A 14,299-nucleotide genomic window follows, 5' to 3' on the forward strand; every position below is an offset into this window, starting at 1 on the left:
AAAAGAGTGAAATGACAGCTTCTTTCCCAAAGGAGTCTACAGTCTAAGTGGGGAGAGAAGAAATAAATGTATTCAAAGCAAGCTACATACAGAATAAATAAGAAGTCATTAAGAGAAGGAAGGCACCGGAATTAAGTGGGGTTGAGGAAGGTTTCCTGTATAAGGTGGATTTATGCTAAAAGTTAAAAGAAGCAAGAGATATGTGTAGTCAGAGTAAAGGACATAAATTGTAATAGCCAACAAAAATTGAGTAGATGCCCATCAATTAGAGAATGGCTGAATAAGTTATGCTATATGAATGTAATGAAATATTATTGTTCTATAAGAAATGAGGAGAAGGATAATGTCAGAAAAAAGCCTAGAAAGACTTACATGAACTGATATTAAGTGAGCAGAACCAAGAGAACAATGTACACACTAACAAAAAGATTATGTGATGATCAACTGTGATGGACTTGGCTCTTTTCAACAATTGGGTGATTGATGGCAATTCTAATATACTTATGATGGAAAGAATGAGCCATCTGCATCCAGAAAGAGAACTATGGAGATTGAATATAAATCAAAGCATAGAATTTTTACTTTTTTGTTGGTTTTTGTTTGTTTGCTTGATATTTTTTCTGTCATAGTTTGTTTTTTCTTTCTTTTTTGATCTGATTTTTCTTGTACAGCATGATGAATATCAAAATTTGTTTAGAAGAATTGCACATGTTTAATCTATCAGATTGTTTTGATATCCAGGGAAGGGTGAAGGGAGTGAGAGATGGAGAAAATTTGGAACACAAGATTTTGCAAAGGTGAATGTTGAAAACTATCTTTGCACATACTTGGAAAAAGCAAGTCCAATTTTAAAAATAAAAGTATTTTTTTAAGTATTTCTTTTGCCCAGAGGAGCAATATGAAGCATCTTGTTCATGGTAAAACCAATAGTCAGTATCTCTGAATCAAAGAATATGTGTCTGGGAGTAATATGAAAGAAAATTTGAAAGATAAGAAGAGGGTAGATTGTGAAGGACTTTCATTTCAAAATAGTACTTTGGTTTTGCTCCTGGAGGCAATAAGAATCCATGGAAGTTTTGTCAAGTAGGAAGGAAATGTGATCTGATCTGCATTTTAGAAAGGGAAAATTGGAAAAGTCTGGTAGAAATTAAGTTTAGAGTAACATATCATCACATTCCATAATAAATTAAAAATGAATGCATGATCTTAATAGTAAAATATGAAATACTGAAAACAGATTATATATATCTTTTATAATACAAAGGCAATGTATTCTTAACTATATAGGGGATAGAGACAATTATAAAAGATAAACTTTAATAATTGATAATATGGAAATGAAAATATTCTGTAGAAACACATTAGTGTACTTTGAATAAGAGGGGAAATGGGGGGAAATATCATATCAAATTTCTCAGTTAATGAGTTAGCATCAAAAATATCCATAAGTAATATATATCTGGGTTATTTGCTACATGTATAATATGCATTATATATTACATGTTATATATTTTATTAAAATAAAATGTTATTATTTAAAGCATATTAAATGTATAATTATTAAAAACAAACAATGCATACATATACAATCAAAAGCTATTCACCAATAGATTGTCAAAGGCAGTAAAAAATTATTAAAGAATTGCAAAGCATTTTAAATACGTTTTTCCAAATGTAAATTAAATTGTTATTCTTTTAAATTTTGAATTTCAAATTATCTTATTCCTTCCTTCCTCTACTATCTCCCTGATATGGTAAGCAATTTGAATAAGTTATGTGTGTAAAATCACATAAAACACATTTACACATTAGTTATATTGTGAAACACAAACCAAAAAACAAAAGATACAGTACTGTGCTTTGATCTGCATTCTGTCTCTATCAGTGTTTTCTTTGTAGATGGACAGCATTATTTATCGTGAGTCCTTTGTAATTGTTTTGGATTATTTACAGTTGATCATCAGAAAATATTCCTACTACTGTGTACAATGTTCTGCTGATTCTGCTCATTTTACTTTGTATCAGTTCATTTAAGTTGTTCCAGGTTTCTCTGAAAAATATCCTTCTCATCATTTCCTATGCTACTACAGTATTCTCAATTGATAGGCCTCCTCTTTATTTCCAATTTTTGCCACCCAAAAAAATAGCTGCTAGAAAAAACTTTCGCACATATTGGTCCTCCCACACACATTTTTTTTTTCTCTTGTTGGAATACAGACATCATAGTGGTTTTGCTAAATCAAACTGCATACATAGCTTTATTGCCTTTTGGGCATAGTTTCAAATTGTTCTCCAGAATTGTGGGATTAATTCATAACTCTCCCAACAATGCATTCATTAGTATCCCAATTTTCCCATTTGACTTCCAATAGTATTCCTGTCCTTTTTATATCATGTCAATCAGATAGCTGTAAGATAGTATCTTAGAATTGTTTTAATTTGCATTTCTCTCATCAATAGTGTAGAGCATTTTTATATGATTATTGATAGCTTTAATTTCTTCATCTGAAAAGTGCTTATTCATATCATTTAATAACTTATCAATTGGAGGATAGTGTGTAACCCTATATTTTGACTTGGTTCTCTGTTTTTGACAAATGAAGTCTATATCAGAGAAATTTGCTAGAAAATATTTTTCCTTTTTTCTGTTTTTCTTCTAATGTTGGATTCATTGGATTCATCTGTGCAAAAATATTTTAACTTAAAATGACCAAAATTTTACACATAAAGCTATCTCTTGGTTGGTCATAAGCTCTTACTTTCTCCATAAATCTCCCATTATGTCTAAATCATGTATTAATTTTGACCTTATCTTGATATTCAGTATGACTCATTTTTCTTTACCAAGTTTCTGCCATAGTGTTTTCCATTTTCTGGAACAGTTTTTGTCAAATAAGTTCTTGTTCCAAAAGCTTTGAGTTTGTAAAAAACTAAATTAATTTGGTGTATTATGAATCTAATTTGTTTCAAAAATCCACTATTTTATACAAGTATCAGATTGTCTTGATAATTACTCCATTATAATGCAATTTGGAATCTGGTATAGCTAAGCTACCTTTCTTCACATTTTTTTTCATTGATTCTCTTGTAATTTTTGACTTTTTTCTCTCAGATGAATTGTGTTATATTTTTCTAGCTCTTTAAAATATATTTTGGATGTTTGATTCGTATGGGACTGAATAAATTAAATAGAATTATAATTTTATTATGCTGACTTGGCCTTCCTATAAACAATAAACATTTTTTCCAATTGTTTAGATCTGATTTTGTATGAAAAAATGTTTTGTAATTGTGTTCATATAATTCAAGGGTTTGTCTTAATAAGTAGTCTCCCAACTGTCTTATAATGTCTATTTTATAATGGAATTTCTCTATCAATTGATGCTTGACTTCATTGACAATATACAAAAATGCTGATTTATGTGTATTTTTTTTATATCTTGAAACTCAGCTAAAGTTGTTTCAATTAGTTCATACTTCACTGTCTACAGTACCTGAAAAATGTTTTCTTCCTCAGCTCTTTTAATTAGATCAATTTTTGCTTTTGCTTTTTCTGAGATCATAATTGCTATAATTTTTTTATTACTTCAGCTAAAGCATAATAGATTCTGTTCCAGCCCCTTACCTTTACTCTGTGTATCTCTGCTTTAAATGTGTTTCTTGTAAATAATATATTGTAGGATAATAGTTTTTTTTTTTTTTTAATCCACTCTCCTATCCTTTTTATCATTTTTTGGTGAATTTATCCCATTCGCATTCACAAGTATCATTACAGTGTATTTGCCTCCGTCCTATTTTCCCCCATTTCTCTCTCCTTTCTACTTTTATCCTATTATACCTCACCAGTGTTTACCTTATGACCACAAACTCCTTCAATATGCCCTAATTTCTATAAACATCCTCCCTTCTTTAAATCTTTCTAGTTCCCTAAAAGGTAATATAGATTTTTATACCTAACTGGGTGTGTTTATTATGGCTTCTTTGAGCCAATTGCCTGCCATCACTACTACCCATATTCCCCACTACTGTAATGATTCTTTTTTTTGTTAAAGCTTTTCATTTTCAAAACATATGCATAGACAATTTTCAACATTTACCTTTGCAAAAGTTTGTGTTCCAAATTGTTTCTCCCTCCTTGTCCCCTACCCTCTCCCCAGATGGAAAGTAATCCAATATGTTAAGCATATGGAATTCATATAGATAGATAGATAGATAGATAGATAGATAGATAGGTAGGTAGGTAGGTAGATATTTCCACAATTATCATGTTGCAAAATAAAAATCAGATCAAAAAGGAAAAAAAAAAGAAAGAAAACAAAATGAAAGCAAACAAAACAAAAAGTGAAAATACTATGATGAGATCCACACAACAGTCCCCTCAGTCCTTTCCCTAGGTACAGATGGCTCCCTTTATCACATTGGAACAGGCCTGAATTACCTCGCTATTGAAGAGAGCCATGTCCATCAGAATTGATCTTCATAAAATTTTGCTGTTGCTGTGTACAATGTTCTCCTGGTTCTACTCTGTTCACTCAGCATCAATTCATATAAGTCTCTTCCAACCTCTCTGAAATCATGCTGTTGATTGTTTCTTGTAGAACAGAAATATTCCATTGCATATAACATATTCAGCCATTCTCCAACTGATGGATATACACTCAGTTTCTGGTTTCTTGCCACTACAAAAAGGGTTGCTACAAATATTTTTGCACATATCTGTCATTTTCCCTTTTTTATGATCTCTTGAGGATACAGGCCCAGTAGAAACATTGCACGATCAAAAATATGCACTATTTGACAGCCTTTTAAAGGGACATAGTTCAAAACTGCTTTCCAGAATGGTTGGATCAGTTCATAACATCAACATTGTATTAGTGTCAGTGTTTTCTCCTATCCCCTCCAAAATTCATCATTCATTTTACCTAGTCTAAGAGATGTGTGGTAGTACCTCAGAGTTGTCTTAATTTGCATTTCTCTAATCAATAGTGATTTGGAGCTTTTTTTTTCATATAACTGTAGATGGCTTTAATTTCATCATCTGAAAATTGTCTGTTCATATCTTTTGACAAATTTTTCTGTGCACATTCTCTCTTACATTTGTGAGTTTGTTGTTTTGGTCTGCCCTATCACCATAGTAGCTTTCTAATTTCTGTTTTTTGCTTATTTTCTTTCCTTTTTTTGGTATTTCCTCTTTTTTTTTCTTACTTTTAAGATAAAGCTTTATTCTTGGGATAAAAGCGGCACTCTCCCATGCTTCCTGTGCAAGTCTAAGCCTTGGCTTTGAGCACAGGGACTCCTTGTATTTATAGAGGGTAGTTTTGCCTTCTCTAATAGGGAAACAGCTTGCTTCCCAGAGTTTGTCTTCTGAGCTGGGACTGAAAGCTGTGCCACTGATTTGCTCTTCTACTGAGCCAGGACCAAGGGCTTTACTTGCTGAATCAGCTATGATTAAGGCCCTCTCACCAGCTTCCACAGAGCCTGAGCACCCTTTCATCTCAATGAGACTGACTTTTCTTGAAGTTTTTCCAATCTAACTTTAACTGGAGAGTGATTTCTGTAATGCTCTTTCTAAAATGTAATGTTCTGTTGAGGTTTTCTTGGGATCTCTGGAGGCAGCCTTCTTTTCAGTTCAGTAATTACCACAAATGCAGCCAGGTGTTAAAAATTCTTTATTGTCTCCTTTAAAGTCCCATCTCCTTCACTTGGGGCTTGGTTAGTTTTCTTAGAGGACTATCTCTCTCTCTCCTGGGTTCCTGAGAGCTTGAGCTCCTGCCTTCTTCTCTGCCCTCTGAATCTCTCCAAATCCAAAGATTTGTGCTTCAGCCTCCAGCCACCTCAAAGGTGGAAGATGGAATGAATCTGTCTCTGCCTCTGAGAACTTCTAGTGTACTTGTCTCTGAATCTCTGAATCTCCCTGGCTGAGGCTTCTGTCTTATATGCTCCACACTGAGTACAAACCAATCATTCTATCACTAGGAAACCGTTATTTGTTATAGGATTAAATCAATACTAAACTAGATTTAATCATTATCTCCTCAATTCCACTTAGTATCTTGTTTCAAGTTCTGGCCCATAACATCTCCTTATAGGATTAAATCAGTCATATTGAACCATGCTAAACTATTGTCTCTTTCAATTTCATTGACTTAGTAAGTACCTCGTTAAGAATCCTTTTTTCAATTCTGACCCATAATAGGTTTCATTCCCTCTGAGTCTGTTCAGAGGCTTGATTTCATGTGGTTTTTAAGGAAAACACAGAGAGCTGGAGCAATTTCCTGACTACTCCACCATCGTGGCTCCACCCCCACAAACTCAGTAATTTCTCTGATGAAATATTTTACATTTTCTTCAAATTCAAGTCTTCAATTCTGTTTTTTGGTTTCTTGATGTCTCATAGAGTCATTAGCTTCTACTTGCCTGATTCAATTTTTTTATGGAATTCTTTTTCTCAATGAACTTTTATACCTTCTTTTCCTTTTGGTCAATCCCATTTTTAAAGTTTTTTTCAATGCATCTTGTACATCTTTTTCTATCTTGTTTTTGCTTCAACTTTTTAGGGAGTTTTTTCCCTTTCAGTAAACTTTTGTACATCCTTTTCCACTTTTATGCTTCTTTTACCAAGATGTTGACCTTTTTCATGATTCTGCTGCATTACTCTTATTTTTTCCCCTTTTTCTCTTATTTGATTTTTAAAATCCTGCTAATATACCTTCTGCAACCCACATGCATGAAATGAATTTCTGTTAGACTGGGGTCTTCCTGTTGGCTCACACTAGAGCAAAGTATTTCAATGTTGCCTTGATGGAACACAGCCTGATGGCTTTCCACAGTTGCCTGCACTGGACAATGCTACACTCTCACCTAAGTGAGATAGACCTTTTCTATAAACTTTAGTACTCTTGTACTGATGCTCCAGAATTCATTTAGAGGTGATATTTTGGAATTTGAAAGAATTCAGGTGAGTTCCTGACTTACCTTGGCTCTATTCTCAGAATTGCAAACCATTATCAGCTACACTATTTGGGGAGGGAGGACACAGTAATATTCCATTACATTAATGAACCATTTCTTTATTTACCAAATAAGGGGAATCTATTTTGTTTCCAATTCCTACTTCTCACAAGGAGTACAATTATAAATGTTTTGGTGTGTATAAGGACTTACTTCTCATCAATAATCTATTAGAGTTAAAAAAAAAACTAGTAATTGAATCTCTGGGACAAAAGGTATGTTTGTTTTAGTCACTTAATTTGCTTAATTCCAGATTGATTCCCAAAGTGATTTAATTGATTCATATCTTTACCAGCAATGCAAACTTAGTAAGATGGGCCCTTATATTAAAAATATTTAGTCACTGAGAGTTCAGATGTTCCACAATTTATGGTCTTCTGGCATAGCCTTTGTGAGACTAATTATGCTTCCAAGACACAATGAATAGGATCTTATTGTCTTAATGACAGAAACACGCGCACACACACACACACACACACACACACACACACACACACATACACACACACATATATGTTTGTGTATATACATTGTGTATAGATATGTTTGCATAAATGTATATTTGCATATGTATATACATGTGTGTGCTTGTGTATGTGTGTGTAATTTAGTTGAATTTTTACTATCAGAAACCCCTAAATCAGGATAACCATGTAATTTTATAGCATCAATTAAAAAGATGTTAAATTTAAGAAGGGATGAGCAGATATTAAAGGAATAAGAAAAGAAAAGAAAGTATTATAAGTGAAGGTAAAGATATATATAGATATGTATATATATGCATGTAAGAAAAAAGATCAGAACATAGGAAATAAGAAATAATTATAACTTGCCTTTATTATTATATGTTATTCCAGATAATAAATCAGGCATCATCCAAAGTAAAATTGCAGCATATAAAAAAAACTTTCCCATCTGTTTGAATAAATAAGAGTAAATTTTCACTCAATTTCCATGTATTATTCTTACATATTCCTTTAACTTTTTACGGAATTTATGTGTTTGAGACAAATAATTTAGTGCTTTATTAAATTGATTTTATGTTTTCTTTTCTAATTGTTATCTTTTACATGTAAGCTAGAAAGAAAATATTAGGCCAGAATTTCCTTCAGGCTAAATAATTTTTGCAAGAGATAATCAATTATCATTAAATGTTAATAAAACAGAATTTAACTTTATGGGAGCTGTGAGACTTACTAAGAGCCAAATCTACTATTTTAGCAGTGATTACTGAGTTAAATTTATTTCTTCACTGATTTAGGATATTTGATTTACTTCTGAATTATTTCTGAATGCTCTCCATTTCAATTTAGCTCCATTGATTTGGAATTTGTAATTAAACTATTAAAACTATAGCTTGAGATTATACTCTTATTTTAAATCCTTCTTACCATTGCAGAGATGGTGCCCAACCCTTTCTTCACCCCCTTTTAAATCTGTCCAATTTCCTTCCTCATAGGACAAAAAAAGGTCTTAAATCTACAATCTAAATTTCCACAGTTGACCAGTTAAAAGTGTCCACACCGACATGGACAATAATCAGCTTCTTCCTACTACAGAGAAGTGCTGGAACATTCCAAAAAGGGGCAGTTGGAATGAATCTCCAACTGACTCCAGATAAACATTACTCAAAAGTCACTATCTTCAAATAACAAAGAGGAGTTTGGGTTCCTCCCAAACAACTGATTCAATAATAATTTGCCTTCGGAAAAACAAAGCAGTAAGCAAACAATGATTGATGGCTGGCCTGAGTAGAATGTCTGATGAAAGTATATTTAAATAGCTACAGAAGTGAAATGATCATTTTCTCAGCCTTGTCCACTAGAGACATCCCTGTAACATTTGTAATTGTTGGTTCTTCAGGATACCCTTTCCTTCCTGGAATTTTGTAATCTATTTTTTTTTTTCTGAAACATGGACCAACTAAATTAAGGACCATAAAAGTGAGATAATATTTTGCAGAACTTAAAAATGCTACATATATATGATTTATTAGAGACATTTTCTCCAGTGTCCATTAATTTTCAAAAAAAAAAAAAGCAGTCATTATGCACCAGAGGTAGAAAAATTTCATCTGAATCCATAGAGTAGGAAAGCAAAAAGTGCAATATGAATTTATAGTGGAGAACATTATAAGTACCCTTTCCCCACCAGCCTCCATGACAAAGAAGGATGCACAAATCTTCCCACATGTTTGCACCTTGGGATTCACTCAGTGTCCTTTTTCAGGGTCTCAACTGGTATTCTTCATCCTTACCTTTACTCTAGAGTCTGAATTGCAACAAGAGAGAAGTATATATTCTGGCCACCCACATGAGGAGACAAAGATGTCTCCCTAGGGAAGAGAGGCAGGGGAACTATACTTTTCTCCACTTGGAGTAGCTCATAAGGAAAGAAATTTCCACAATGCTTTCTCTAAACCCTGAGAAACTTTCTAAATAAATTATATAAAGCAGAGGAAACTAAACCAATTTCTGATAAAACCCAGAACCCTGGCAAACTCCCAAGAGGTTACAGAATTGCAACAACATATTCTAGAATGGTTCAAGAAAGAAATCAGGAGCATGACATTACAAAGTAACAAATGATACAGTTAATGATTTACAACATGAAATAATTAGCAGAATAGTAAAATAATAAAAAAAATAGTAATCCAGATTGGTGTTTCTTAAAGAAGTAAAAAATGCATAAAAACATAATATAAGTATACTAAAGAAAAGAATAATTTAGGGGAAAAGTAGAAATCAATAAAGTTCATAGAATAAATTATCTCTGTGCAAGCCAAATTCTTGATCTTGAAAACAATATGAATAGAGATAACTTAAGGATATCCTAGAACTCTCAGAAGAATGTGAAAATTAAAAAGAATATCAAATATAAAGGAAAACTGAATAACACAAGACAGTTCTTCAACCAGGAGAAAATGTAGAAGAAAATGGAATGTTAAATTTGAAAATTCAAAGGAGCTCAAGATAATCTTGACCATCAATTAAAAAAACAAAGATAGTCATTCAAAGGAGAGGAGAAGGCAGAGAAGAACAACAACAAACAGAAAAGGAGGAGGAGCAGGAGGAGGAAGAAGAAGCAGTAGAAGTGGAGGAAGATAAGTTAGCATATTCTTTGACTTAAAAAAAAAAACTATACAACAGAAACACAAGAAAAGTAAATGAATACAGCTACACTAGGAAAAAATAAGTATTGGAATAATTTACCTCAATTCCAGAGACTATTAAAAAATACAGACATCTCTTAAGTTTGAATAAAATAACACTGCCTTATTTTGGCTTTCCTCTAGCCTTTCTTACTATTTCTCTTTCTCCTTTATATGACTATCACTCGTTTTCCTCAACCTCTGTGGGAATGTGAATGGTAGTATTCTATCTGATCCTTTTTTTGTCTTCTTCCATTTTCACATCATCATTTCCCCACAGGTTTGATTTTCATGTCTGTGAAGATGATTCTCAAATCATCTTTCTCTTAAACTCCTATCCATTATCAAATGAATGTTGATTATTCCTATTTCTATTCTTCTTAGAAATCTCCAACCTCACCATGTCCATTATCTCACACTCAAAACCCATTCCTTTTCCCAACTCCTTTGTTTCTTTTAAGGACATTACCACTTTCTAGTAACTGAGGTTTATAAATTTGAGTTCCTGAACTCTTCTTTTTCCTTCATGGAAACCTGATCAAAGCTCAGAGGTCATCTACAATTATCAAACTATTTTGAACTGATTTATTCAAAAGAGTTGGAAAAGTATGGTCCAGTTAGATCTCTTGTGAAGGAATTGCCCAGAGGGGGAAAGGAGATACTCTAGCTCTGCCTTTAGCCTAGATCTCGTTTCTTTTTCACCTTTATCTAGAGGAGAACTGTATAAGCTTTAAAGAGTTTGGAGAATTTTGAATTTTCTTTGGTTGTCCTCACCACATCCCAATTGAGGTGATGGCAGTGTCTGCATTGTGAAACAAGAATAACCTGGACAAAATTCGTGGCCTCACAAAAGAACTCAGAAAGGAAATTGTGCCAAAACTAAAAAGAAAAAGAATTCCATTAACCATGTGCTATGTATTATTTATTTACAGCATGTGTTCTCTAAGCCTGAACTCAATTTCCCCTGAACTTTGAGCAAGTGTAGGAATCAGTGGAGATATGTGGAAATTAGTGGAAAATATATATTGTAGACATTAAGGATGGTGTTTTGTAATGAGCTGTCGTCTCTAGAAGCTGCTGGATCGCTCTCTGGGAAGAGATCTGCTGTGTCTTCTACTCAAATATCTCCGACAGATTCTTCTTCCTGTAGTGAACCGTTGTCTCCAGGCAGTTGCTGTTAACTCTTGTCCAAAGAAGTGACTTCCCTTCCTGCAGAGAGCCCCGTCAAGCCTGATGCAATTCAGAGTCTTCTCTTTGAATCCTGGCTCTGAATCTCCTCCAACTCTTATCCTTCTCCAGGCCGATCTGCCCTCTGCGCCCAGTGCTGTCTCTTTTTATCCTCCCAGAGAATGGGCGTGGGATAATGCAAGGGCTTCTGGGAAGAACCACCCCAGCCAATGAGCTTGCCCCCTCTATCAAGTCAACCTGAGTTCTCACCTTGTAATTGTCCAGAAAACCTCAGTTCTCACTTAGTAATCCTAACATCTCCCCCTTTCTTTTGATTTAGAACATAGGACAGTCATGACCTTGAAACATAAATCCATCAATATGGGAAGTATTACAGATAATTACATAAATTACATAAGCACATAGTAACATAGTAACGTAACACATGCTAGAAGTATATAACATAATCATAAATTGAAAATTTATAAATGTCCATAAGTCCATTGTCCATTAGTCTCATCTTGTGTGAGGAAGTCCAATGATTCCTGCTGGTTTTAAAGTTCTTTAACAGTCTTCTTATTATCCATGCTCTTTCAGTGTCAGATGTTTCTTAAATCTTCACCTTTATTTTGAGGTCTTTCTCTTTTTCTGTCTCTCTCTGATGGACAAGGCGAATATGACTCGTTGGCACCCATCTGATTCCTTCTCCTGCTGAAGAAATACAAGCAAACCCTCTCTCCCAGGCAGTTAACCTATCTAATTTCCTTCTATTTATCACTTTCTAAATCTCTTCTCATCATCTGACAATTACATTGGAGTTGTTTGCACTGGACACAGCCATGTTGGTTTAAAAGGCCTGTATTCTCCCCAAGTGTAATCCATTTTTGCAATCTGATTGCCTTTTGACTGACTTATCAGGTAATCCCTTTCTGCCATGTGATTGCTTCTCTGCTGATTGATTAAATCAGAGTCCTGGCCTTCTAAAGGCTCTTTAGGTGTAACATCAGCTGCCATCATGCTCCAAGTCTTTTTTGCCTGGGGCCCTGGACCTGGGCCCCTCATCCCATTTCTCTGAATTATTCTACACTCTGATGCCCAATGGAGTCCTCTGTTGCATTTTGGACATGGGGTTTTAGGTCTTCTTTCACCCTGTCTTCTCACTGTATCTCCATACCTACACTGAGCTCTTAGATGTCCAATTTTTCCACATTGAAAACATCGCCGAGTTTCTCTAGAAGTCCCTTGCCAGGAGGGACCCTGCCTTTCCACATTCATCATTGTCCGGGTGTAAAAAGCATTTGTTCCCACGGTAGCACAGCGTCTTATGATCTCCTCTAAAGGAGCATCTTTGTCTAATCCCCATATAATTCTTTTGCAAATTTCATTGGCATTTTCCTTAGCCAGATGTCTGGTCATTATTTCTGTAGCTGAATTTTCTCCAATAGTTCTTTTGACAGCAGTTTGCAAACGTCCCACAAAATCTGCAAAAGGTTCATTGGGACCTTGCTCTATTTTAGTGAAAGCCTCTCCACGATCTTTCTGTCCAGGAAGGACACCCCAAGCTTTTATTGCAGCCTTAGCAATTTGTTCATATATTGTCATGGTATAATTAATCTGTTCCGAATTCTCTCCATACTGACCTTCACCAGCTAAGTGCTCAAAAGTGAATTGTGTGTTAACTCCTATTTCCAAATTGCATCTGACTTGAATTTTACATAATTCATGAAATTCCGCAAGCCATAATAAATTTTCTCCAGGTTCCAGGCATATCCTTGCTATGGATTTCCAATCATTCGGGGTTAGGACTTCATAAGACAAACCATCTAGTAACATTTTGACATAAGCTGATGTAGTCCCATAAAGGGTACAACCTTTTTTCAAATCCTTAATTGTATTCAAATCTAAAGGTGCATATCTTCTCCTTTTTTTACCTACAGAGTCAGTATTTTCAATCACAGGATATGCATGTATAAAATCACTTATATCCTGTCCTTCTCTCTTAGCTTTAACCAATGCTTTTTCTAATCTTGTCATAGGCTTAGGCTGCTTCACAGGCAATTCTGTTTGTGTTTCTGCCTCTTCCTCTCCTCCTTCTTGCTCCACCCATGAAGGGTTAATTGAGGGAGGAGATGGGAGGTGCTCCTGTTGCTCAGAATTGTACTTAACTTCATTGTTATCTGATTCATCCTTTTCACCTAGTTTAGTTGACACTTCCCCATTTTGCTCCTTCATCTCTTCCTTTAGAATAACATTGTTTAAAGCCAATTGGATTACATTGTATATATGAATTGTATCTTTGGAAATTGAGTTTGGCCTGGAATTGTAGTGTTCACCTAATTGCTTTCCTACTAATTCCCATTCATCTGGATCCAATTCTTCTTCCAGAGAAAAAGAAGGACATATAACCTTCACAGTTCTTAAAAGTTCAGTAATCTCCTCTAAAATTATAATCAATCCTTGGCTTTTCATAACCTTGATGATGCTCTCTAAACATTTTCCTTGAACAGAAGGTGTTTGCCCCATTTCACTATAAGAGATTCCTGGTTTAGTCCTTAACAAGTTCCTTATTTATCTATTAGCACACTCACTTAATCTTTAACAAAGTTTCCTCTTTACTCACGGTTCTGGGTCAGAGAGACTGAGATCTGGATGGGAGGCTTTTCCACTGGAATCAGGACCGTGTCTGTCCCTGTTCGGGCGCCAAATTGCGAAGGTCTGGTCTAGCTCTTCTTGTCAGGATAAGCAAATGTCCTTGCCCCACGTGTGGACGCCAATTGTAACGAGCTGTCGTCTCCAGAAGCTGCTGGATCACTCTCTGGGACGAGATCTGCTGTGTCTTCTACTCAAATATCTCCGACAGATTCTTCTTCCTGTAGTGAACCGTTGTCTCCAGGCAGTTGCTGTTAACTCTTGTCCAAAGAAGTGACTTCCCTTCCTGCAGAGAGCCCCGTCAAGCCTGATGCAATTCAG

General features: G+C 34.6%; 1 protein-coding gene across 2 annotated transcripts in view; it reads right to left on the reverse strand.

The window, feature by feature from the left end:
• Window positions 1–8,599, reverse strand: part of CATSPERB (cation channel sperm associated auxiliary subunit beta) — a 124,814-nt gene extending 116,215 nt beyond the window's left edge. For both annotated transcript variants that reach the window (XR_012486431.1, XM_074289619.1), the window contains exons 1-2: window positions 8,403–8,599; window positions 7,845–7,926 (exon numbers count right to left, since the gene is read on the reverse strand). Coding sequence is in view for 1 of the 2 variants with exons in the window: in XM_074289619.1 (XP_074145720.1) it covers window positions 7,845–7,926; window positions 8,403–8,405 (85 nt within the window). In the remaining variant the exon portion in view is untranslated. The remainder of the gene's footprint in view (window positions 1–7,844; window positions 7,927–8,402) is intronic.
• Window positions 8,600–14,299: the final 5,700 nt, after the last annotated feature.

The sequence above is a fragment of the Sminthopsis crassicaudata genome, chromosome 2 (genome assembly GCF_048593235.1).
Source record: "Sminthopsis crassicaudata isolate SCR6 chromosome 2, ASM4859323v1, whole genome shotgun sequence".
Classification (NCBI taxonomy): Eukaryota; Metazoa; Chordata; class Mammalia; order Dasyuromorphia; family Dasyuridae; genus Sminthopsis; species Sminthopsis crassicaudata.